Source organism: Hypanus sabinus, chromosome 1 (genome assembly GCF_030144855.1).
Source record: "Hypanus sabinus isolate sHypSab1 chromosome 1, sHypSab1.hap1, whole genome shotgun sequence".
NCBI classification, from domain to species: Eukaryota; Metazoa; Chordata; class Chondrichthyes; order Myliobatiformes; family Dasyatidae; genus Hypanus; species Hypanus sabinus.
In genome coordinates this window covers 5,589,457-5,616,059 of record NC_082706.1, presented here as the reverse complement: position 1 = coordinate 5,616,059, position 26,603 = coordinate 5,589,457, and the positions used below count along the sequence as shown (strand labels likewise).

Genomic DNA, 26,603 nt, shown 5'->3' with positions numbered 1-26,603 from the left:
AAAATGCTGGAGGAACTCAGCAGGTCAGACAGTGTCTATGGTCAGAGTAACACACACAAAATGCTGGAGGAACTCGGCGGGTCAGACAGTGTCTATGGACAGAGTAACACACACAAAATGCTGGAGGAACTCAGCAGGTCAGACAGCGTCTATGGAAGGGAGGAACAGCTGATGTTTTGGGCTGAGACCCTTCATCGAGTCCAGATGAAGGAATGAAAGGTTTAACATGTGAGGAGTGTTTGATGTCACTAGGCCTGTACTCTTTGGAGTGCGAGCCTAGTGTGGGGATCTCATTGAAAGATACCGGTTACTGAAAAGACTGGACAGAGTGGACAATGCAGAACATGCTTCCGTTAGAAGGAGAGGCTGCAGTCTGAGGACACAACCTCAGAATACCATTGACATGAGGAGGAATTACTTCTGTCAGAAAGTGTGGAATCTTTGGAATTCTTTGCTGTGAAGGCCAAGACATTGGTATATTTGAGGCAGAGATCAATAGTGTCTAACCGCCTGGACATGGCCCAAGTATGGAGAGACAGAGACTCTGAAGAGGGGGTGACAGTTCACTGACTTTATCGAGAAGTGCTCCAGAATTTAGTGGAAAAGTAAAACAATAGGGTTGTTAACTAAAACACTCAAACTGAAAGTTATGTATCAACACTGTGGCTGGAAGCAATAACTAATAAATACTAAATGAATACTACTCCTTGACAGTGTCAGTCAAAACGGTAGTCCTATATCCCGGACAATGACAAAGGTAAGTAGGGAGCATAAATGTTGCTGTGCTTATGGTGAAGTCTCAACAAGACTAGAATGAAAAGGAGCGAGTTAAATGCCACCACAATGAGACAGTAATTAGCTGGAATATGCATACTCACCAGTGCAATTGTTGGACCTGTTATGCAGCCCACCTGTGTACGTAGAGACTGCAGCCGAGTCCAAGGATCTGACAGATAGGTTCTTGATTGTTAAGGGAGTGGGGGTGTTTAAGGATTACAGGGAGAAGGGGAGAATGGGGATGAAAAAATCCATTGGCAGACTCAGTGGGCTGAATGGCCAAATTCTGCTCCTATGTCTTGTGGTCATACAAGAAAAGTAGAAAGGAATGATTAAAGATGGGAAATAAAATAAAAACATAAAAACTATGCAGAATTTTTGAGTGATCAGTGAAGATCACCCAGTGCTGTATGATTGGACTCTGTCTGACCATCTGGACCAACGTTCCCTCAAATGGTTTTCACAGCTGCACGGTCCAACCATTGTTCTGAGCAGGAAATCTCTACGTGGCCTGACAACTGCTATTTAAATGTGATTTTTTTTTGGAATATGAGTTGGTGTCAGCGGGCTGACAGTTTATTAACCCTGAATTCCATTCTGTGTTTATTGTTACAATTTGTAATAGTGTTGTAACTAAGACATTGACTATGTAAATACGTTGACATTCTAAAATGTTTCAAAGTAAAGGTTGTATGTTTATTATTTAGAAAATGTATGGATTATATTCATTAACACGTAATTAATTATAGGTTATATCACAATTATATTAACATAGATTTTACATTTATATTAGTATATTTAAAAAATTACAATGCTGTGCAAAAGTCTTAGGTACATGTAAAAGAACTTGGTCAAACAAAGATGCTTTTAAAAATAATGAAATGAGAAGTTTCTAAATACCAAAGATTACTACAAAGAGTAGGGAACAGTAAACAACTAAATCAAATCAATATTTGGTTTGACTACTCTTTGCCCTGAAACCACATCGATTCTCTTAGGTACACTAATGTGAAGTTTCTTTTTAGAAAATCAACTGGTATGTTGTTCCAACCTCTTGGAGAAGTTGCCACAGTTCTTCTGCAGACTTTGGCTGTCTCGCTTCTGTCTCTCCGGGTAATCTCAGACAGACAGCCTTGATTATCTTGAGATCAGGGCTCTGAGGAGGCCGTACCATCTGAAACTATTTAAAAAATCTAGAGAGCCTAAGATTTTTGCACAATACTGTATATTAAGATAATTTCAATATGATATTAGCATTATATCAAAGAAAATTCCAGATGTGCGGCAACAAAGGCGATATGCACGGGAGCATTTCAGTTACTGCGTGGCCTTGCAGCCCTGCAGTGTAGAGGGGCAGTGAGCTGGACGTTTGCCCCTTCCAAGACACAACTGTGAGCGTAATTCCCAATCTGTGTTTTGCCAACTGCAGCTGCATGTGGTGGTTTTCTTACCAAGCTCAACGGCTCAATAACCAGCCCTGGGTGGCCGAAAGAATACCCACCCAACAAGAACTGTGTCTGGCAAGTGGTGGCTCCGACTCAGTACCGCATCTCCCTGCAGTTTGAGTTCTTCGAGATTGAGGGCAACGATGTGAGTCTATACTATTTGGTGACTGTTCATGCTACTGTAACTATGTGTGCTCTGCGCGTTTTGTATTTTGTACTTCGGCCCCAGAGGTTTGTATGGTTGAATGACAATTAATTTGGCATGAACTTGAACCTGACTATACGGAGGGGCGGTGGGAGATTGTGCCTCAGTGGGAGGGGCATAGATAGGATGGAAGGGGGAGGATACACTCAGTCTTTTTCCTAGGGGTTGGGGAATTGAGAACTAGAGGGCACAGGTTTAAGGTGAGAGATTTAATAGGAATCTGAGAGTTGACTTCTTTTAGACAGAGCACAGTATGTATGTGGAATGTGCATGAGGAGGAATTTCAATGGGAATACAACCTCTACCCTCATAGTCTCGCCATATTGTATACCCACAGTCATAATCAAGGTCTCTGCAGCTAGTTCACATATGCTCAAGGCCTAGGTAGCAGTGCTGAAGATATTCGACAAGTGCAAAGATGAACCCTTTGCAATTCCCATGCTATTTGGTGCCAGAAGCATAGCGATACTTGTGGGCTGCCCCCAACACATCCTCAGAGTGTGTTGGTTGTTAACGCAAAATACATATTTCACTGTATGTATCAATATACATGTGCTAAGTAAATCTCCCATGTAATGTTGATCCCTGTTTATGCCGCTGATGGGAATCTGGCATTGACAGCTGTGCAGGAACACCCACAAAGTGCTGGAGGAACTCAGCAAGTCAGGCAGCGTCTATGGAGAGGGATAAGCGGTAGATGTTTCGGGCCGAGACCCTTCATCGCGATTGGAGAACGAAGGGGAGGAGGGGAAGGAGTACAAGCTGAAAGGTGATAAATGGGACAAGGTGGGGAGGAAAAGCGGGATGAAATAAGAAGAGGGAGGTGAGAGGTGGAGGAGGTAAAGGGAGGAATCTGATGGAAGTGTCAAGAGGACCATGGGAGAAAAGGAAGGAGGAGGGGTACTGGAGGGGGGTGTTTAATAGGCATCTGAGAAGAGAAGGGGTATGAAGGGAGCTAGAGAGGGGAATGGAAGAAGAGAAGATTACTGTAGGTTAGAGAAATCAACGATCATGCCATCAGGTTGGAGGGTACCCACTCCTATTCTATCATGTCTGTCTACGGCCTCCTGGGCTGCAATGGTGAGGTCATTCTCAGGTGGGAGGAGCAACACCTCATATTTAGTCATGTGATCTCATGGAAACTTGGGGCTCGAGCAAGGATTCTCAATCAGGGATCTGCGAACCCCTTGCTGGATGGTATTGGTCCATGGCTTAATAAAGATCGGGAGCCCCTGCTCTGGAGGGAGGTACAGATACTTTAGGTGCTGTGCTCTGCTTGCCACGCCCTCGTGTTCTGATGTGGTGCATTCTGCGTTCCTCTGACTTGAACGATGCTGGTGCGCAGGTCTGTAAGTACGATTTTGTGGAAGTGCGTAGCGGCCTCTCAGCCGACTCGAAGCTGCACGGGAAGTTCTGCGGAGCAGAGAAACCCGAAGTCATCACGTCCCAGTACAACAACATGAGGATAGAGTTCAAATCTGACAACACCGTTTCCAAGAAAGGTTTCAAGGCCCACTTCTTTTCTGGTACGTAATGTTGACATTAAACCTCCCTCCCTTTTTTTTATTACAAAATCCTTTATTACAAATATCGGTGCTATACAATATATACAAAACAGTGGCAAACACAATTACTTCACTGCAAATAGACAATAGACATTACACCAAAATGTTGCCATCTCTATCCACGACGGCATTTACACCCCGCGGAGCCCACGGTCTCGAAACTCCTCCAAGGCCGCTGTGGACTGCGCCTGTTCTTTTTCAATATTTACCCGGGCACGAACATAGCCTTTAAACATTGCGAGGCAGTCTGCCCGGGGAGATCCTCCTGCCACCCGTTTCCAAGACCCTCGGATGGCAGATTTCACCTCCCTCCCTTGTGCTTGCCTTTCTTTCCCCTGACACCTGCCTTAAAGATCAGAGGGTACCTGAGGGCCAACCTTTCCACTCAGCGGGTAGTGAGTAGACAGAACGAGCTGCATTCTTGTGGGAGTAGTTGAGGCAGATACATTCATCACCAGCATGATGTGCTGTGTCGTATGATGTGGGTGATCATGATCTTATTCATAACCATGATTGTTCTTGGCAAATTTTTCTACAAAAGTGGTTTGCCATTGCCTTCTTCTGGGCAGTGTCTTTATAAGACAGGTGACCCCCAGCCATTATCAATACTCTTCAGAGATTGTCTGCCTGGTGTCAGTGGTCACATAACCAGGACTTGTGATCTGCACCGGCTGCTCATACGACCATCCACCACCTGCTCCCGTGGCTTCACGTGACCCTGATCAGGGGGCTAAGCAGGTGCTACACCTTGCCCGAGGGTGACCTGCAGGCCAGCAGAAGGTAGGAGCACCTCACACCTCCATTGGTAGAGGCATACCTCCACCCTGCCACCCTCCAGTACAATAGTTTCATTTAAGAAGCACTTGGAGGGGTGGGACTGAGGTGGTTATGGACTAAATGCAGGAAGATGGGACCAGCTGGGTGGGCACCATTATCGGAATGGACTGGTTGGGCCGAAGGGCACCTGTCTGTGTGGTATTGCTCTGTGACTCTAATGCCAGCTGTAAAACATGAACACGGATCTGTACAGCACCGTGCAGGCCCTTCGGCCCACAATGTTGTGCCGACCTTTTAGCCTACACTAAGATCAATCTAACCCTTTCCTCATTTTAAACATAGAGCATAAAATGATACAGTACTCTCCAGGTCCTACTGCCCACAATGTTAGCCTACTCCCAAATCAGTCTTACCCTGGAGTTCCCAACCTTGCTAATGCCATGGACCTCTCCCATTAACTGTTGGGAACCCCGATCTAACCCTTTCCAACTTCGTTTTCCTGTCATTCCAGAGGGTATCTAAGAATCCCTTAAGTATCCTTAATGCACCTGCTTCTGCAACCAGTGCGAGCGCTGTGTCCCATGCTCCTATCACTCACTGCGTGAAAAAACTTACTTTAACGTTCACCCCTCCACAAACTTTCCTCCAATCATCTTTAAACTATGTCCACTCATAGTAGCCATTACCACCCTGGGCAACAGCTGATAATTTGTGCTGAGTTTGCAGTTTTACTGGACTGTGACTTCAATTTTCTTTTTGCTCCTATCCTTCAGACAAAGATGAGTGTTCAAAGGAAAATGGCGGTTGTCAGCACGAGTGTGTTAACACCTTTGGGAGTTACTCCTGTCAGTGCCGCAGCGGCTTCGTGCTGCATGAAAACAAGCATGACTGCAAAGAAGGTGGGTGATTGTCGACAGCTCAGACCCCCTGTACGGTGCAAGGTGGGAGGGTGATTGTCGACAGCTCTGACCCCCGTACGGTGCAAGGTGGGTGGGTCATTGTCGACAGCTCTGACCCCCTGTACGGTGCAAGGTGGGAGGGTGATTGTCGACAGCTCTGATCCTTTATGCGGTGCAAGGTGGGAGGGTGATTGTCGACAGCTCTGACCCTCTGTACGGTGCAAGGTGGGAGGGTGATTGTCGACAGCTCTGACCCTCTGTACGGTGCAAGGTGGGAGGGTGATTGTCGACAGCTCTGATCCTTTGTGCGGTGCAAGGTGGGAGGGTGATTGTCAACAGTGCTGACCCTCTGTACGGTGCAAGGTGGGTGGGTGATTGTCGACAGCTCTGACCCCCTGTACGGTGCAAGGTGGGAGGGTCATTGTCGACAGCTCTGACCCCCTGTACGGTGCAAGGTGGGAGGGTGATTGTCGACAGTGCTGACCCTCTGTACGGTGCAAGGTGGGTGGGTGATTGTCGACAGCTCTGACCCCCTGTACGGTGCAAGGTGGGAGGGTCATTGTCGACAGCTCTGACCCCCTGTACGGTGCAAGGTGGGAGGGTGATTGTCGACAGTGCTGACCCTCTGTACGGTGCAAGGTGGGTGGGTGATTGTCGACAGCTCTGACCCCCCGTACGGTGCAAGGTGGGTGGGTGATTGTCGACAGCTCTGACCCCCCGTACGGTGCAAGGTGGGTGGGTGATTGTCGACAGCTCTGACCCCCCATACGGTGCAAGGTGGGTGGGTGATTGTCGACAGCTCTGACCCCCCGTACGGTGCAAGGTGGGAGGGTGATTGTCGGCAGCCCTGACCCTCTGTACGGTGCAAGGTGGGTGGGTGATTGTCGACAGCTCTGACCCCCTGTACGGTGCAAGGTGGGAGGGTGATTGTCGACAGTGCTGACCCTCCGTACGGTGCAAGGTGGGAGGGTGATTGTCGACAGTGCTGACCCCCTGTACGGTGCAAGGAGGGAGGGTGATTGTCGACAGTGCTGACCCTCTGTACGGTGCAAGGTGGGAGGGTGATTGTCGACAGCTCTGACCCCCCGTACGGTGCAAGATGGGAGGGTGATTGTCGACAGCTCTGACCCCCATACGGTGCAAGGTGGGTGGGTGATTGTCGACAGCTCTGACCCCCTCTACGGTGCAAGGTGGGTGGGTGATTGTCGACAGCTCTGACCCTCTGTACGGTGCAAGGTGGGTGGGTGATTGTCGACAGCTCTGACCCCCTGTGCAGTGCAAGGTGGGTGGGTCATTGTCGACAGCTCTGACTCTCTGTACGGTGCAAGGTGGGAGGGTGATTGTCGACAGCTCTGACCCCCCGTACGGTGCAAGGTGGGTGGGTGATTGTCGACAGCTCTGACCCCCTGTACGGTGCAAGGTGGGAGGGTGATTGTCGACAGTGCTGACCCCCTGTACGGTGCAAGGTGGGAGGGTGATTGTCGACAGTGCTGACCCCCTGTACGGTGCAAGGTGGGAGGGTGATTGTCGACAGCTCTGACCCCCTGTACAGTGCAAGGTGGGAGGGTGATTGTCGACAGCTCTGACCCCCTGTACAGTGCAAGGTGGGTGGGTGATTGTCGACAGCTCTGACCCCCTGTACAGTGCAAGGTGGGAGGGTCATTGTCGACAGCTCTGACCCTCTGTACGGTGCAAGGTGGGAGGGTGATTGTCGACAGCTCTGACCCCCTGTATGGTGCAAGGTGGGAGGGTGATTGTCGACAGCTCTGACCCCCTGTACGGTGCAAGGTGGGAGGGTGATTGTCGACAGCTCTGACCCCCTGTACGGTGCAAGGTGGGTGGGTGATTGTCGACAGTGCTGACCCCCTGTACGGTGCAAGATGGGAGGGTGATTGTCGACAGTGCTGACCCCCTGTACGGTGCAAGATGGGAGGGTGATTGTCGACAGCTCTGACCCTCTGTACGGTGCAAGGTGGGAGGGTGATTGTCGACAGCTCTGACCCTCTGTACGGTGCAAGGTGGGAGGGTGATTGTCGACAGCTCTGACCCCCTGTACGGTGCAAGGTGGGAGGGTGATTGTCGACAGCTCTGACCCCCTGTATGGTGCAAGGTGGGAGGGTGATTGTCGACAGCTCTGACCCCCTATGCGGTGCAAGGTGGGAGGGTGATTGTCGACAGCTCTGACCCTCTGTACGGTGCAAGGTGGGAGGGTGATTGTCGACAGCTCTGACCCTCTGTACGGTGCAAGGTGGGAGGGTGATTGTCGACAGTGCTGACCCCCTGTACGGTGCAAGGTGGGAGGGTGATTGTCGACAGCTCTGACCCCCTGTACGGTGCAAGGTGGGAGGGTGATTGTCGACAGTGCTGACCCCCTGTACGGTGCAAGGTGGGAGGGTGATTGTCGACAGCTCTGATCCTCTGTACGGTGCAAGGTGGGAGGGTGATTGTCGACAGCTCTGACCCTCCGTACGGTGCAAGGTGGGAGGATGATTGTCGACAGCTCTGACCCCCTGTATGGTGCAAGGTGGGAGGGTGATTGTCGACAGCTCTGACCCTCCGTACGGTGCAAGGTGGGAGGGTGATTGTCGACAGCTCTGACCCTCTGTACGGTGCAAGGTGGGAGGGTGATTGTCGACAGCTCTGACCCCCCGTACGGTGCAAGGTGGGAGGGTGATTGTCGACAGCTCTGACCCCCTGTACAGTGCAAGGTGGGTGGGTGATTGTCGACAGCTCTGACCCCCCGTACGGTGCAAGGTGGGTGGTGCACCCTATCCTTGTTATATGCTGGGGATATGTTCCTTGCAGTCAACACATAATGTGAAATCATATAATGCGAATAATTATTTAAATGGAGAAAATAGGGATGCATTCCAGAGGCTTGCTAAATATCTTTTATCTGTAATTTATTCACATTTTCATATCAATACGACACAAAACCAGTATCACAGACAAGATTTAGATTATATTTCACCAATTTAAGGTAATATTCAACATAATAAATCATAGAAAGTTAACATACTAGGGTGTACAGTACTCACCAACAGTGGCGGGTGTGTTCGCTCTGGGAGATGAGTGAGTGTTGTGGTGTTGGGCAGCTTTACATGGATAAGGTGGACATCGAGCACAGCAAGGGGTGAACAAAGACCCACAGAATTGCAGCAGGAGATGACACCGGTTTGAAGAAAGTGGTGAGGGTTGTTTGCTTGTCAACATTTTGTTTCTCAGCATAAATTTGCTTGTAGGGAAGAAGGGTTGACAGCAGGGAACGACTGAAATGCTGACTCCGTTCTAAACTTGGGTCCAGGTCCATCACCATTTGTGCTAAGTGTTCTGACTTCCACCATTCCCCCACTGTTGGTAAACTGCCGACATTTTCAAAATCGTCTGTTGCTTGCAGCATCTGAGAGGTAGATCACCGTAAAAAAAAACTTAAATGTGGATCACGCCTTGGTTGAGTGGCTGAATCAGCGATGTTGTGTTAGGCAGCAGGAAATGCACTGTTATATTACGATGAATGCTGCCCAAATGTTTAGGATGGGCTGGCGCATTGTCAAGCTACAGAAAAACTTTAAAGACAAAATTCTGTTCCAGGCAGTAGCGTCCCAGAGCTGTGCTACCTTCAGCTGATGCCGCGCTGTTTATAATTTCCAACTTTTTTTCAAGTGTTAAAGCGTTTCTCTGCCGCTTGGCTGATGGCCCAGGACATGACATCGGACGCTTAGGAGGCATAGTTAAATATTTCAAGCACAAAATCACTGCACCACAGGTAAAACCAACAGAAGTTTAAGAGCGCAAGATCGCACATCCACACCTTGCCAAAACCAATATGAGACTGGCGGGAGTGAAACTGTGAGGCGCGCACACCTGACTTGTATTGGCAGGAAAGCAGAGCTCCTCGCATAACTGTCAGTTTTGGACGCACATACGTTGGTAGAAATAGGTTCCTCACATAACTGTGAATCCGCATAGTACGAAGACGCATATAACGAGGATGGGGAGTACTGTGAGCCTCTGTGTGGTTCAAGGAAGGTGGGTGATGTTGTTGAGCAGTTCTGCACCTTTGTTATTGACCTTGAAAATGATGGTACCCACTTCACCAGCGATTTCTGAATGACATTTGCTGTGTTCACTTATGCACCATAAGCTTTGTACTGGAAACTTCTGTAAGTCTAGAACAAAGAAATGAGCCGGAAAATAATCATTATGGACACTACCCAGCCTGCAAATTGCCTTTCCCAAAAGCTCTGTTCTGGAAAGCTCTATAGGGCTATTAAAACAAAAATTTCATGCCTCCTTAAAAGTTCCTTCTCCCAGACAGTTAATCTGATCAACCATTCTAGTGAGCCCCCCCACCCACTCTGTCTATTACCCCGTCACTGCAATGTGAACACTTTAAACTACCTATTACAATTCTATTTACATTGTAAATATATGTTGCCATTTATGTATTTACTTACATTTTATTCCATATTTGTATATCTAACTTTATTTTATATAATTCTTTGTAATTATTGAATGTTGCGTGTCTCGCCAACACACCACAGCAATTCCTAATATACGTATGTACAGTAGCTCGGATGCCCAAGACTTTTGCACGGTGCTGTATTGGTCATTGTGGGGCAGAGGGTAAGTTTATAAATCTGGCATGTGCAGCACTGCAGGAGGAGTGTGGGACAGGTGGCAGAGGAGTGCCAGGTGCAGGGGTTGGCACAGATGCAGACACACCCAGCCCTGAGAAAGCAGGCAAGGTTATTTGATACCAAACAATTGATTATTGATCCTTACAGAATGTCTCTCTTGTGCTTTCCACTCCGTCCCTTTGCCCTTCCCCCTTTCCCAACCATGATTCCTCTCTCCCTGGCCCCTTCCCACTCTCAGGCCCTAACAGAGACACATAGCAGAATCAGGTTTACCATCACTCACAGATGTCATGAAATTTGTTTTTTTTTGTGTGATAGCAGAACAGCACAATACATAAAACTACAACAGTACTATGCAAATATTTTAGGCACCCTATATATATGTGTGTCTTAGACTTTTGCACAGTATTTTGTATATATATCATTATATATTCCAAAATCCAAAATGCTTCTGGCCCCAAGAATGTCGAAGGGAAGGCTTTTTAGAACAGCTTGTTGTTGAGTCTATTAGGGGATCGGCTGTGCTGGATTGGGTGTTGTGCAATGATCTGGAAGTGATTAGAGAGCTTAAGGTTAAGGAACACTAGGGAGCAGTGATTACAATATGATCAAGTTCACTTTGAAATTTGAGTAGGAGAAACTAAATTCCACTGTGTTGGTATTTCAGTGGAATAAAGGAAATTACAGTGGCATGAGAGAGGAACTGGCCAAGGTTGACTGGAAAGTTCCACTAGCAGGAAGGACAGCAGAGCAGCAATGGCTGGAGTTTCTGCGAAAAACGAGGGAAGTGCAAGACAGACACATTCCAAATAAGAAAAGAATTTCAAATGGAAGAAGGACACTACTGTGGCTGATAAGTGACGTCAGAGCCAAAGTAAAAGCAAAAAGAGGGCATACAAGGAAGCCAGAGCTAGTTGGAAGATAGAGGATTGGGAAGGATTTAAAAACTTGCAGAAGGAAACTAAGAAGGTCATTACGAAGGAAAAGATTTTTACGTACATAAAGGGTAAATAAAGGATATGGGGAGAAAACAGGGGAGTGGGGATGACTGGAAGAATTGGATGGACCGAATGGCCTACTTCTGCTCCTATATCTTATGTTCTTATGGATAAGGGGTACTAACTTGTACACGTAAATGTATATGGCAAATAATAGTGATCCTTGCTCTTTGAGTCGAATGTCCATAAAAGATTCCTGGTCATCATAATATGGGAATAGTTCACGAGTACCAGTAAGTATGATTTTCCACCTGCAGCTGGAGTGGTCCTTACCTGACCACACTGTTAGCTCACTGCTCATCTTCTCATCCTTCAGCTTCTTCCGGGAGTCAGGAATGACGGGCAGTCTTAATTCCAAGATTTCAGTTTATTTTAGAGTAAAAAAACCATACAAATACAATGCAAACTAAATGAAGAGCTGAGAAACGATGCTTAGAGGGAATTATTGCTGAAGGGTGTAAGACAAAGGATAGAGTTTCTGAAAAATCTTTCACTTTTCTAGATAAGAGAAATTCCTTAGATAGAAATAACTTAGTTACTAGGCTACAAAATTAAAACAATTACACCAGATGGGTAATGCACCAATGGAAAGTGAGAAAGGTGACAAACCATTAGTTTAGCTGCTGTGCCGCTTTCTGCCTGTGAGTGTGAAAAATGCATGGGTTTGTTAAAAAGTACAAATTTTATAAAAAGTATTGTTTAAAAAAACAGTGGTTTCCAACGGCTCCCTCATTTAGCTCTTTATACTCTGTAGATGTTGCTCTCGAGTAAGTGGTAGGCTGGATGCATCTTGGGATTGCAAGGACTAACTCAGTGGTGGGAACTGACATGTCATTGTGTGATTGCTTGCAGCCGGGTGTGAGCACAAAATCAACAGTGTTTCTGGGATCATCACCAGTCCTAACTGGCCTGACAAGTACACCAGCCGCAAGGAGTGTACCTGGGAGATTGTAACCACACCTGGGCATCGCGTGAAACTGGTAAGAAATGAGCTTAGCCAACGTGCAATCAGTGGCCATTTTATCGGGTGCCTCCTGTCCCTAATAAAGTGGCCATTAAGTGTATTTCCGTATGTTCTTGTTTTCTGCTGCTGGAGCCCATCCATTTCAAGTTTCGACATTCAGAGATGCTCTTCTGTACGCCACTGTTGTTACGTGTGGTTACTTGTGGTTACTGTCAGTTTGAACCAGTCTGGCTGTTCTCCTCTGGCCTCTCTCATTAACAAGGCGGTTTCACCCACAGAACTGCTGCTCACTGGGTGCTTTTTGTTTCTCACACCATTCTCTGTGAACTCTACAGACTGTTGTGTGTGAAAATCCCAGCAGATCAGCAGTTTCTGAGATACTCAAACCACCCCATCTGGCACCAACAATCATTCCGTGGTCACTTCGATCACGTTTCTTTCCCATTCCGACGTTTGGTGTTCATCAGGTTGTTGACTTTTGCAAATTGGTTGTTTGGCTGTCCTGTTGGGTGCAGTCTTTCATTGATTCTATTGTGTTTCTTGGAGTTACTGTATATGCCTGCAAAAATGAATCTCAGAATTGTATATGGTGACATATATGTACTTTGAACTTTGACCATGTCTGCATGCTTTTATGTGTTGAGTTTCTGTCACAAGATTGGCTGATTAGATGTTTGCAATAACAAGTAGGTGGACAGGTATACCTAATCAGGTGGCCACTGAGTGTAGAAGGGGTTAATAAGGGTTCAGCGTCAGAGTGAGGCTTGGATAAAAGATGAGTATTTCTCTATACAACCAATCTGTTGACATCCACCATCTTTAATGGTTGCAATGACATTGAAGGAAGACGGAGTCACAGGAGACTGGGTCTCCAGGTTCAATCCTATCCTTGGGTACAGTCTGTATCAGCTTGCACATTCTACATTCTGTCTCCTCACTACCACCATCGGGTAGTAGATACAGGAGTATTACATCCCACACCACCAGGTTCAGGAACAGTTATTACCCCTCAACTATCAGGTCCCACACCACCAGGTTCAGGAACAGTTGTTACCCCTCAACCATCAGGTCCCACACCACCAGGTTCAGGAACAGTTAGAGAATATGTACATGACGCTGGAAGAACTCAGTAGGTCAGGCAGCATCCGTGAGTAAAGAGTAGCCAACGTTTCGGGCCGAGACCCTTCATCAGGAATGGGGGGGGGGGAAGAGAGGGCCGAAGCCCAGTAATAGAGATAGGGGAGGGGGAAGGGCTAGAGACGTCGTGGAGAACCAATCAGAGGAAGGATAAAGGGGGGAGAAGATAAGCATGAAAGAACTATAGAGGTAAAGGAGCAGAAAGTTGAAAGGGGAGAGAGGCAGAGAGGGACCTGGGATAGGGGAAGGGGGAGGGTGAGGGAATTACTGGAAATTGGAGAATTCAATGTTCATACCACCAGGCTGGAGGCTACCCAGACGGTAGATGAGGTGTTGCTCCTCCAACCGGAGTTTGGCCTCATCATGGCAGTAGAGGAGGCCATGTATGGACATATCCGAATGGGAATGAGAGGCAGAGTTGAAAGTGGGTGGCAACTGGGAGATCCCGTTTATTGTGACGGACGGAGCAGAGGTGCTCGACGAAGTGGTCTCCCAATCTGCGTCGGGTCTCGCCGATGTAGAGGAGGCCGCACCGGATGCAATAGACAACTCCAGCAGATTCACAGGTGAAGTGTTGCCTCACCTGGAAGGACTGTCTGGGGCCTGGAATGGTGGTAAGGGGGGAGGTGTGGGGACAGGTGTAGCATTTGTGCTTACAGGGATAAGTGCCAGGTGGGAGTTCTGTGGGGAGGGACGTGTGGACCAGGTAGTCGCGGAGGGAACGATCCCTGCGAAAAGCTGAGACGGGTAGGGAGGGAAAGATGTGCTTGGTGGTGGGGTCCTGTTGAAGGTGGTGGAAGTTGCGGAGGATAATGTGTTGGATCCGGAGGCTGGAGGGGTGGTAGGTGAGGACAAGGGGAACCCTGTCCCTGTTGTGGTGACGGGAGGATGGGTTAAGGGCTGAAGTGCAGGTGGTGGAGGAGATGCGGGTGAGGGCATCTTTGATGAAGCCAGAAGGGAAACCACAATCCTGAAAGAAAGAGGACATTTGAGAAGTCCTGGAATGGAAAGCCTCATCCTAGGAGCAGATGCGGCGGAGACGGAGGAACTGGGAATAGAGAATGGCATTTTTGCATTTGGCAGGGTGGGAAGAGGTATAGTCAAGATAGTTATGGGAGTCAGTGGGTTTATAGACGATGTCAGTGGACAGTCTATCTCCAGAGATGGAGACCGAGAGATCAAGAAAGGGGAGAGAAGTGTCTGAGATGGACCAAGTGAATTTAAGGGCTGGGTGAAAGTTAGGAGCAAAGTTGATTAAATTGACGAGCTCAGCATCAATGTAGCGGAGGAAAAGTTGGGGAGTGGTTCCAGTATAGATTTGGAGCATAGACTGTTCCACATAACCCACGAAGAGGCAGGCATAGCTGGGCCCATGCGAGTGCCCATGGCTACGCCCCTGATCTGGAGAAAGTGGGAAGATCCAAAGGAGAAGTTTTTGAGAGTTAGAACAAGCTCCGCCAACCAGAGGAGTGTGGTGGTGCTGGGGAACTGGTGGGGTCTGTTATCCAAAATGTAGTGGAGGGCTTTGAGGCTGTCTTGATGGGGGATGGAGGTGTATAAGGATTGAACATCCATGGTAAAAATGAAAGGATCGGGGCTGGGGAATTGGAAGTTATTGAAGAAGTGAAGAGGTAGTGAAGAGAAGTTATTAAAGAGTTATTTTTGTGTCAGGAACAATTATTACCCCTCAACCATCAGGTCCCACACCACCAGGTTCAGGAACAGTTATTACCCCTCAACCATCAGGTCCCACACCACCAGGTTCAGGAACAGTTATTACCCCTCAATCATCAGGTCCCACACCACCAGGTTCAGGAACAGTTATTACCCCTCAACCATCAGGTCCCACACCACCTGGTTCAGGAACAGTTATTACCCCTCAACCATCAGGTCCCAAACCTCCAGGTTCAAGAACAGATATTACCCCTCAACCATCAGGTTCCACACCACCAGGTTCAGGAACAGTTATTACCCCTCAACCATCAGGCCCCACACCACCAGGTTCAGGAACAGTTATTACCCCTCAACTATCAGGTCCCACACCACCAGGTTCAGGAACAGTTATTAGCCCACAACCATCAGGACCCACACCACCAGGTTCAGGAACAGTTATTACCCCTCAACCATCAGGTCCCACACCACCAGGTTCAGGAACAGTTATTACCCCTCAACCATCAGGTCCCACACCACCAGGTTCAGGAACAGTTATTACCCCTCAACCATCAGGTCCCTCACCACCAGGTTTAGGAAGCTATTACCCCTCAACCATCAGGTTCCACACTACCAGGTTCAGGAACAGTTATTACCCCTCAACCATCAGGTCCCACACCACCAGGTTCAGGAACAGTTATTGCCCCTCAACCATCAGGACCCACACCACCAGGTTCAGGAACAGCTATTACCCCTCAACCATCAGGTTCCACACCACCAGGTTCAGGAACAGTTATTATCCCTCAACTATCAGGTCCCACACCACCAGGTTCAGGAACAGTTATTACCCCTCAACCATCAGGTCCCACACCACCAGGTTCAGGAACAGTTATTACCCTCAACCATCAGGTCCCACACCACCAGGTTCAGGAACAGTTATTACCCTCAACCATCAGGACCCACACCACCAGGTTCAGGAACAGTTATTACCCCTCAACCATCAGCTCCCATACCACCAGGTTCAGGAACAGTTACCCCTCAACCATCAGGTCCCACACCACCAGGTTCAGGAACAGTTATCACCCCACAACCATCAGGTCCCACACCACCAGGTTCAGGAACAGTTATCACCCCACAACCATCAGGTCCCACACCACCAGGTTCAGGAACAGTTATCACCCCACAACCATCAGGCTCCTGAACCTGCTTGGATAACTTCACTCACCTGAACTCTGACCTGATTCCATAACCCACTCTCAAGGACTCTACAACTCATATTCTCAGTTATTTCATCGCTTATCTTCTTTTTTGCACATCAGTTGTTTGTCGGCCTTCTGTTTATATAATTTTTTCTTAGATTTTATTGTACTTTGTTTTTCTTGTGAATGCCCACAGGGAAATGCATGTCAGTAGTAAATGGTGACATATACACTGTGATTTTATAATAAATTTACTTGGAACTTTTTTTTTGATGATGAAGTGTGGTTAACAGTTTAATCCTTAATACCTAAGGGGTGAGAGGGAAAATAGATCAAAACTCCAAGTTCAAAATCAATTTACTATTCAAGTACCTTTGTATATATCACCATTTACTCCCTGAGATTCATTTCCTTGCATATTTTCACTGTAGAACAAACAAGTGCAATGATCAATCAGCTTTGATGGGAAGGCAGAGTAGACTTGATGGCCTGAATGGCCTAATTCTCTTCCAAAATCTATTATCAGGTTTCCACTGTGCGACAATATGCGCCACATGAAAGGGACGATGGCACAACCAGGAAACTTAACAGTGAGGAGGAAGCTGTTGCTACTGCCCCTCTTCCCTATATTTCCATGGTTTAGACCATAAGACATAGGAGTAGAAATAGGCCACTCAGCCCATCAAGTCTGCTCCACCCCGATCCACCATGGCTGACCCTGGACCCCACTCAACACTATACACCTGCCAATTCACCAAATTTGTTGATGCCCCGACAGATCAGAAAACCCAACTTGCGCCTTAAATATACACACAGACTTGGGCTCTACCGCATTCCACTGATTCACTACTCTCTGGCTAAAATAATCCTCCTAACCTTTGTTCCAAAAGGGCACCCCATAGTTTTGGGGCTATACCCTCAATTTCTGGATACCACCTCCTCTCCACCTTAACCCTGTCTAGTCCTTTCAACATTTGGGAGATTTCAATGAGACCTCCCCCCCACCGCCCCATGTTCTTCTAAATTCCAGTGAGTACAGGCCAAAAGCTGCCAAATACTCCTCATATGTTAACCCCTTCATTCCCAGAATCAGCCTTGTGAAACCCCTCTGGCCTCTCTCCAATGACAATACATTCTTTTTGAGATATGGGGCTCAAAACTGTTGACAATACTCAAAGTGTGGCCTGACTAGTGTCTTGTAAAGGCTCAGCATTTTCTCCTTGCTTTTATATTCTATTCTCATTGAAATAAATGCCAACGTTGTACTTGCCTTCTTCACCACAGACTCAGCCTGTAAATTAACCTTCTGGGAGTCTTGCACGAGGACTCCTAACTCCCTTTGCACCTCTGCTGTTTGAATTTTCTTCCTATTTTAGATAATATTTCCCACTATTGTTCCTTTTACCAAAATGCATTATCGTGTATTTCCCAACACTGCATTCCAGGTGCCACTTTTTCACCCATTCTAACAATTTGCTGAAATCCTGAAATCCCTCAGCAGTACCTACCCCTCCACCTGTCTTCATATCATCCGCAAACTTTGGCACAAAGTCATTAACTCTCACCTTCCTTTTATTCTTTATACAACTGGAAAAACTTCTAGTAACCTGCTATATATTTTTGGCTAATTTGCTCGCATATTTGGTCTTTTCCCTTCTTACAGCTTTTTTACACAAAAATACAACTGCAGATGCTGTGGATCAAAGAATACGTACACAACGCTGGAAGAACTCAGCAGGTCAGGCAGCATCCGTGAGAAAAGTGTAGCCAATGTTTCAGGCCGAGACCCTTCCCCACCATTCCTGATGAAGGGTCTCGGCCGGAAATGTTGGTTACTCTTTTCTCACGGATGCTGCCTGACCTGCTGAGTTCTTCCAGCATTGTGTATGTATTCTTACAGCTTTTTTAGTTGTCTTTTGTTGCATTTTAAAAACTTCCGAATCATCCAACTTCCCATTCACTTTTGCTACCTTATATGCCTTTTCCTTGGCTTTTATGAAGTCCTTAACTTCTTTTGTCTGCCACGGTTGGCTACCCCCGCCATTAGAGAACTATTTCCTCTGTGGGACATATCTATACTGTGCCTTGTGAACCATCCCCTGAAATTTCAGCCATCTCTGCTCTGCTGTCATCCCCGCCAGTATCCTCCTCCAATCCACCTGGGCAAGCTCCTCTCTTGTGCCTCTGTAATTCCATTTATTCACTGTTACTGATACATCTGATTTATGCTTCACCCTCTGAAATTGCAGTATGAATTCAATCATATTGTGATCACTGCCTCCTAAAGGTTCCTTTACATTAAGATTTCTATGAAGATCTGGGTTATTACACAACACCCAATCTAAGATGGCCTTTTCCCGACTAGGCTCGAGGACAAACTGCTCTAAAAAACCATCTTGTAGGCATTCAACAAATTCCCTCTCGTGTGAACCAACACCAACCTGATTTTCCCAATCCCCTTGCATTTTGAAATCCCCAATTACAATTGTCTCATTACCCTTATTACACACCTTTCCCAGCTCCCTTTGTAATCTCAACTCCATATCTTGGCTTCTATTTGGAGGCCTATTTATGATTCCCATAATGGTTTTGTTTTGCAGTTTCTTAACTTCATCCACAAATATTTGACATTCTCTGACCCTATGTCACCTCTTTATAAAGATGTAATTCCATCTTTTACCAACAGAGCCACACCACTGCTTATGCCTACCTGCCTGTCCTTTCGATACAAAGTACATCCTTTGATATTAAGCTCCCAACCACAGCCTTCTTTCAGCCAGGACTCAGTGATGCCCACAACGTCACACTGATCAATCTCTAATTGCGCCATGTGTTCGTCCACCCTATTCCGAATGCTACACGTATTTAAATACAGCACCGTCAGTCCTGCATTCTTTGCCCTTTTGAATGTTGCCTCTGTGGTACAACTTAGCTCTTTGCTCTGTCTCCATTTATACCCAATCAATGGCTTGTCCTTCCTTACGTTCATATTACACCCATCGTCTATTTGCAAACCAGCTGGCTCATCCTCAGCTCTTTCATACTGGTTCCCATCCCCCTGCCATATTAGTTTAATAAAGACTTTAGTAAACCTGCCTGCAAAAATATTGGCCCCTCTCAGCTTCAAGTGCAACTTGCCCTTTTTGTACAGGGCTCAACTGCCCCAGAAGAGTTCCCAATTATCCAGATATCTGAATCCCTGTCCCCTGTTCTAATTCTTCAGCCATGCATTTATTTGTCACCTCATTCTATTGCTATCCTCACTGTCACATGGCACAGGCAGAAATCCTGAGATTCCTAGCCTTGAGGTCCTGCTTCTCAGCTTCCTTCCTAACTCCCTGTATTCTTCTGGAAGGATTGTCAGGATTCTGAAGAAATACTGGATTAACACCATCCACAAACCCATAAGGAAGCACAAATCCCAGTTTATGTGAGTCAAAAATGACCCGGGACTCAGGACAGCTGGTGCTTACAATATTTCGTGTGAATGAGGAGCAGTGTATATTGACCATACTGTGGAAAGCCACATCAAGGAGCACAGGAGCTGCATCCATCTGAGTTACTGGGAGAAATCAGTGGTAGCAGAACATTGCATTCCCAGTGCTCATAGGATTGACTTTGATGGCACCTGTCAATGCGCCTTGCCAATGGCTTTCAGGATACGTACACAACGCTGGAAGAACTCAGCAGGTCAGGCAGCATCCGTGAGAAAAGAGTAGCCAACGTTTCGGGCCGAGACCCATCATCAGGAATGGGAGGGAAGAGAGGGCCGAAGCCCAGTGATCAATGGCTTTTGGGACTGCCTGATGAAAGAAGCCATTGAAATAAGACTGGAGAATTAGAACTTTAACAAAGAGAAAGGTCTTGCTCTAACTAAGAACTGAAATTTGATTATAAACAGGGTGGAATAGCAGAAATGTGATTGGTTGAGGACTAAACAATCAGGAGGGACAGATGATAGGGGTATATATAGCACTGAACTAGACATGCCCAGGCAACATCCCTGATGAAGATGGCAGAGTTTGTCATTGAAATGTCAGTTAAAATTGAGCTGGAACCCTGAGAAGAGTATATTTGTCAGAGACGCTGGGAAAGCACTGGATCCTTTTTAAATTTAGTTGTGTAAATACCCACTTTGTACATTGGTATGCAGTGTGGCTGGGTGGTGGCTACCATGCATCTCCAATGCTGGCAGATTGAAGCAACCCACTCACAGTCAGTCATAGCTGTTCTGTCGGACAGTTGCGTTGTAGATGATGAGTGGTGGTCCAGCAGAGAAATTTAATATCTGACCATACTGCGAATCTGTGCTGGCACAGAGAGGAAGGAGAGGTTACAGTTGCCAAGGCAACAGGACTTGATGTGGGAGTTGGGAGTGGTGTGCCTTTGGGGAAAAAAACATGGTAACTTGTCAATACCTCAAAAAGGTAGCATCCATCTTTAAGGACCCCACCACCCAAAACTTGCTGATTCCTGATTCTACCATCAGGAATGAGGTCCAGGAGTTTGAATACACACACTCTGCCTTTTAGGAGCAGCTTCTCAAAGTGCATTTATTACCAAAATTTGTATACATTGTACAACCTTGAGATTTGTCTCCTAGCAGGCAGCCATGAAATAAAGGAACCCAAAAGAGCCCATTTAAAAAAAAGACCGTCAAATACCCAATGTGCAGAGAACAAAAAAAAAAGCATGCAGACCATAAACACAAGCAAACAGCATTCTGAACTGGTTCACAAAGAGAGTCCCCAGACCCTTAGATCAGTACAGAGTGGAACAGCAAACTGAACTGTCCTGACCCCCATTTTGGGCCTTGGCACCCTGACCTTTTCAATCTGGTTCACTGTCCAAACATTGGTTTCAGTCGCTTTGATGTACACTGGGGCCTGGACCCGACCTTTCCGATTCAGCCCCGCGCTTAAACTGTCATCCTAACATCGTGTTCTATCGCTTCGGCACTACCGCAGGGGAGATTTCATGCCGTATGTCAGTGACAATAAACCAGATTCTGATCCTAATTGGTTCTGTTTGGTTTGAAGGCATTCAACGAGCTGGATATTGAACAGCACCAAGAATGTGCGTACGATCACTTGGAGCTTTTTGATGGCAAAGACGCCAAGGCCAAGGTCATTGGGCGGTTCTGTGGGAGTAAGAAACCGGAACCCCAGATCTCCACCTTGAACAGGATGTTTATCAAGTTCTTCTCTGACAACTCTGTGCAGAAGAAAGGCTTTGAGGCTACTCACAGTTCTGGTAAGTAGCCTTCAACCTGACATAACATGTAATTACACTTGCTGAATCATACTAGGAATGAACAGATTCTGTTGTTCATTTGTAATAGAATCAGGTTAATATCACTGGCATATTTATAGTTTTGTGCCAGCAGTACAAAGCAATACATAAAAAAACTATAGATTATAATAAGAAACAAATACAAGAAAAAATTAAATAAAATAATTAGTGCAAGAAGAGGGAAAATAATGAGGTAGTGTTGAGGGGTTGGTTCATTGTCTGTTCAGAAATCTGATGACGGAGGAGAAGAAGCTGCTGTAAAACACTGAATGCATGTCTTCAGGCTTCTGTGCCTCTTCTCTGATTGTAGTAACGAGAAGACGGTACGTCCTGGGTAGTGGGGGTCCTCAATGATGGATGTCGGCTTCTTGAGGCATCGCCTTTGAAGATGTCCTCGAAGTTGGGGAGGACGGTTAGAATGCTTAGAAATTGTTTTCATAAATGTTTTAATGCTGAAAATGGTACTTGTGTAATTTTATGATGTGTTTGCCAATTTCTTATAGTCCTCAGAATGGACATGAATTCTTGCTTGAAGGTTCAGGTGCTCTACATGGGAAACTGAAATTCATTGTACTGAAGAGCCTCAGCTCTTCACTTGACAGTGTTTACTTCCACTGAAAGCACGTTAACTAACTCTTAAAACAGAACAGACTGACTCATGAGCAGCACAAGGGATTTGAAACTCTGAAAAGACATGGAATGTTAAGCATCCTTTTAGACTTGCAGATTTGGGGTGCCAAAACTGAAGCAAGAAAGCAAGCGAGCTTTCAGGTTCAGTTCCATTCTCTGCTCCGTTAGCAAAGAGAATTCACAGAACACCTACGTACCACAGGCTAGGTACAGGTGACCAGTTAGAGTGCTCTGAGAAGGTATGCCTGCAGTTTACAACCCTGAAAATCGTCTTCCCACAGACAGGCACACAACAAAGAAAGCACAGAATATAAAACATCAATCCACAGAGTCGTTGGAACAGTCCAGGAATGTTCAGTTCAGTTCTGTTCGATCTGATCCACAAGCCACATCGATCAGCCCTTGCCCATTTCCCAAGGCTCTGGCAGCTTTGAGTGAGAGGGAGAGAGAGACCAGTCAAACAATGACACTTTCCTCTGGGAGCAGTGAACGAGGGCAAGAGAGAAACTGGTCACTCGCAGGCTGAAGGCGTTGAACTCCCGATCGCCTTTCGCTCTTGACATTGTTGATTTCAATCTTGCTCGACACTTTAATCATCAAGGTCAGCGAGAAATGGATCTGATCGTGGACTCGTGCCCCGTCTCCTGGCTTCTTGGCCCCTAGGCCACACACTTCGCTCGAAACCTCACCAAGCTCCCTCGGAGACAGCAAAGCACCAGGTCGCCTAATTGACCTGAAGACACACCATCGAAATGTAAATCATAGACTCCAATAGCAGCAGAATAATATTTGAAAGGAGAAGAAGAAGAAGTAAAAGAAGTCATTCCATGAACTGTCTGAAGGATGTCGCCTTTGGTCGCATTGTTCGCTGGCATCATCTTCAATTGAATTCTCTGTCACTCAGTAAACTGCTAACACTATAGATATAGGCAACATGGGGAGTGTCTGTCTGAATGTTCTGCTGCACCTGCCTCTTCTGCAAAGGTCCTAGAAAGGCAGAGGCAGTGTCAACTATGTTGTATTGTAGGGAGTGTGGTGGCCAACATGACACAAGACATAGAAGCAGGATTAGGCCGGTTGGGCGGTTGAGTCTGCTCCACCACTCAATCATGGCTGGTTCTTTTCTTCAACCCCATTCTTCCCATAAGTCATGGCTGGTTCTTTTCTTCAACCTCATTCTTCCCATAAGTCTTAACATCCTTAACAATCAATAACTTACCAATCTCTGCCTCTTGGCCCCAAAGAGGGCCTGTGGCAACAAATTCCACAGATTCACCACCCTCTGGGTGACCTTCCCCATTTCAGTTTTAAGGGAATGTCCTATTATTCAGAGGTAGTGTGCTTGGATCCTGGACACTCTCATCGATGGAAACATCCTCTCAACATCCAACTTCCAATAATTTTTTTTCCAACTCACCTCCCTTTGTCCACTCTCTTCTCCTATCAAATTCTGTCTATTTCTGCCCCTATCACCTCCCAGCTTCTTACTTCATCCCCTTCCCTCACCCACCAGGTTTGACCAGTCTCCTTCCAGCTTGTACTCCTTTCTCTCTCCACCACCTTCTTATTCTGGTATCATTCCCCTTCCTTTCCAGTCCTAATGAAGGGCCTCAGCCTGAAACATCGACTATTTATTCATTTCCATAGATGCTGCCTGACCTGCTGAATTCCTCCATTTTGTATTAACTTACGAATCCATATGTCTTTGGATTGTGGGAAGGAACCTTTGTGATCACAGGGAGAGCTTACAAGTTGCTGACAGATAGTAGTGGGAATTGAACCTGGATTCTAGGAGCTGTTATAGTGTTACGCTACCATGCCGCCCTAAATTGAGCAGTCCCTTCAGGCAAGAAAAGGATGAAACCATGTTAGAAAGGGAAATGATTCCTAGAATTAGGAATGAAAGATCCGACATCCACGCCTCTGCTTCGCACTCGAAGGCTAGGACGTTGATGGATGACGAAGAACATCGTGGTTGTCAGGGAGTCCCAGGATCAGATCTCCATGTGAGCAGGAGGCATAAGGGTCGGTCAGTCAGCTAAGGGTTACGTCATCAAGTAGTCCTAGGGTCGATACCAAAGACTGAAGCCCAAAGGTTGATCAGAGGTCTGGAAGTCAAAGCTCAATGACTGAAGCCCAAAGCTGGAGGAGTGTGTGTGAGTGTGAGTGTGAGAGTGAGAGAGAGAGAGAGAGAGAGAGAGAGAGAGAGAGAGGACTTCTTTTACTGTTGTGGTTTTGTTACTTGTGTTCTGTGTTGTTCTGCTGAGCTTTGTGGTTGTGTTATGTTGGTGCTATTTGGGTGTGTTGGTTGTTGAATCCAATTGTTAAGTTGTTATTTTTGTTCGCAGTTTAACAATTAAATACCTGCTGGTTAGTATGTCCCCAAAGTTACCGTTCTATAATTATGAAAAGCTCTTTGAGCTTCTCTGGTGCTGCATTATTTTGAATGAGGGCTTTCTGATTGGCTGGCTTTTATGTGTCAATTTGAATAGAATTTTATTAAAAAAAAATGACTGCATAACGGCACCATCTTGTGGTTCTATGCCCCTTCACTTGGTAAAGCTCTATCACTATCTGTTTTCAATCTTCCTTGTTCCATTAATGCTTGACAGGGAAGGAACAAGTTTGTGCCTCTTTCCTGACATTTGAAAACACCTTGGATTAATTCAACGATGCAAATGACTCATTTCACTATCTTTCCACGTACTTATGATAAATGAATCTGAATCCGGTATTGTTGGTATTCCAGTCTTACATGTGCATGTTTTGTCTTGTAGAATGCGGAGGCAAGCTGAAGGCTGAAGTGAAAACCAAAGATCTGTACTCCCACTCACAGTTTGGAGACAATAACTACCCCGGGGGAGCTGACTGTCAGTGGGTGGTCCAAGCAGAAGAGGGGTATGGGGTGGAGCTGATCTTCCAGACCTTCGAAATCGAGGAGGAAGTAGACTGCGGCTACGATTACATGGAGCTGTTCGATGGGTCAGACGATACTGCTCCAAGGCTGGGCAGGTTCTGTGGCTCTGGGGTAAGAACTCACTATCTTGCTTTGTAGCTTTTCCTGTAACTACTGCCATGCTACAAAACTCAGAACAGACGAGTTGTACCTTTCCTAGATGTGAGGAGGGATATGGTGTGGTTGTTGGGTGATCACCTCAATCCAGAAGCATTGATACTGAAGTTCTTTGACAGTGACCCAAGTCTGATCATCTTAGCTCCTTTCAGAATCCAAATCACTCTATTGCTAGTATATAAAACATACCAGAATTGATTGTGGTTTGACGCCAAGCATAAAGCACAGGGCAGTGCCATTACAGGCAATACAAATGCAACCAGCAATTTACAAGACCATAGTGCAATCAGCCACAAGCAATCTACAATCAGCAGAATGGTCACATGCACGAACATAAATAATCAAATTTAAATAAATGAACAGACTCAATAATTATCAACAGTACAAGGAGAGCAGGAAAGACCATTTAATGATGTTGTGCAGGAACAGTCAGGGTTTTGCTGAGAAGCTGGTAGCCTGAGGATAGAAGCTTCAGAGATGATGTGTCGTCCTGGTGGTGATAGACTTGTAGCGTTTCCCTGGTGGTAAGTTGGTGAACAGGCGACTGCTAAGGTGCTGGTCAGCCGTAATTTTCCCACCTCGTTTCTTTGCTCTGGCAATGAAAGATCCTTTAATGTTGGTAGCTGACAGCCAATGGTCCTCTCTGCTGAGTGGACCACTCACTGCTGTCTGAACTTGCAGAGGGAGGAGGTGGCAGGAAACCAAATGGTGATTGAGGTTGTCACAACACTCAACGTGATAGCTGAGTAAAATTCTTTATTTTCTTTTTCAATACTTCCTTTCAATATTTTTCAAGACTCGGACAAGTCCAAAACATATGGATTAGTGAAGCTTCTCCATTATTACATCTAGCACAATAGGGAGATGTATCTGAATAAAAACGAGACAGCTTATCATTAGACATATGGGCTCTATGAACCGCCCTAAATTGTAGAAGGGAATGATGGGCACAATGAGGTATTAACCAATTTAAAAATATCATTCCAAGTGTCCTCAGAAATTGAAATCTGTAAATCTTGTTCCCAAAATTCATCAGGATACGCGCCTGGACAATCTCTGCTGGGCTTTCCTAATGATGAGTCTAACATGCTTGTCCCATTTCAACATAGTGGTGATGGTAGAGCCAACTGACACAGTACAGAATTAGGGATGGTTACTGATGGTTACACTATTTAAAGTTCCTTTTTGTGGCCTCTCAAAAACCAGACGTGTAAAACATCTAGCTTGATGATGAATAAGGAGGAGCATTTGTACCACACAGGTGCCAGATCAGAAAATGCTGGAGAAACTCAGCAGGTCAGGCAGAATCTATGGAAAATAATAGATGTTCCAGGCTGAGACCCTTTTGTCAG

General features: G+C 46.3%; 1 protein-coding gene across 1 annotated transcript in view; it reads left to right on the top strand.

The window, feature by feature from the left end:
• Positions 1-26,603, top strand: part of LOC132390668 (bone morphogenetic protein 1-like) — a 308,728-nt gene that overhangs the window by 280,233 nt on the left and 1,892 nt on the right. Inside the window, exons 15-20 of the mRNA XM_059963235.1 lie at positions 2,207-2,367; positions 3,773-3,953; positions 5,543-5,668; positions 12,159-12,286; positions 21,296-21,509; positions 24,956-25,206. Coding sequence (XP_059819218.1) covers positions 2,207-2,367; positions 3,773-3,953; positions 5,543-5,668; positions 12,159-12,286; positions 21,296-21,509; positions 24,956-25,206 — 1,061 coding nt within the window. The remainder of the gene's footprint in view (positions 1-2,206; positions 2,368-3,772; positions 3,954-5,542; positions 5,669-12,158; positions 12,287-21,295; positions 21,510-24,955; positions 25,207-26,603) is intronic.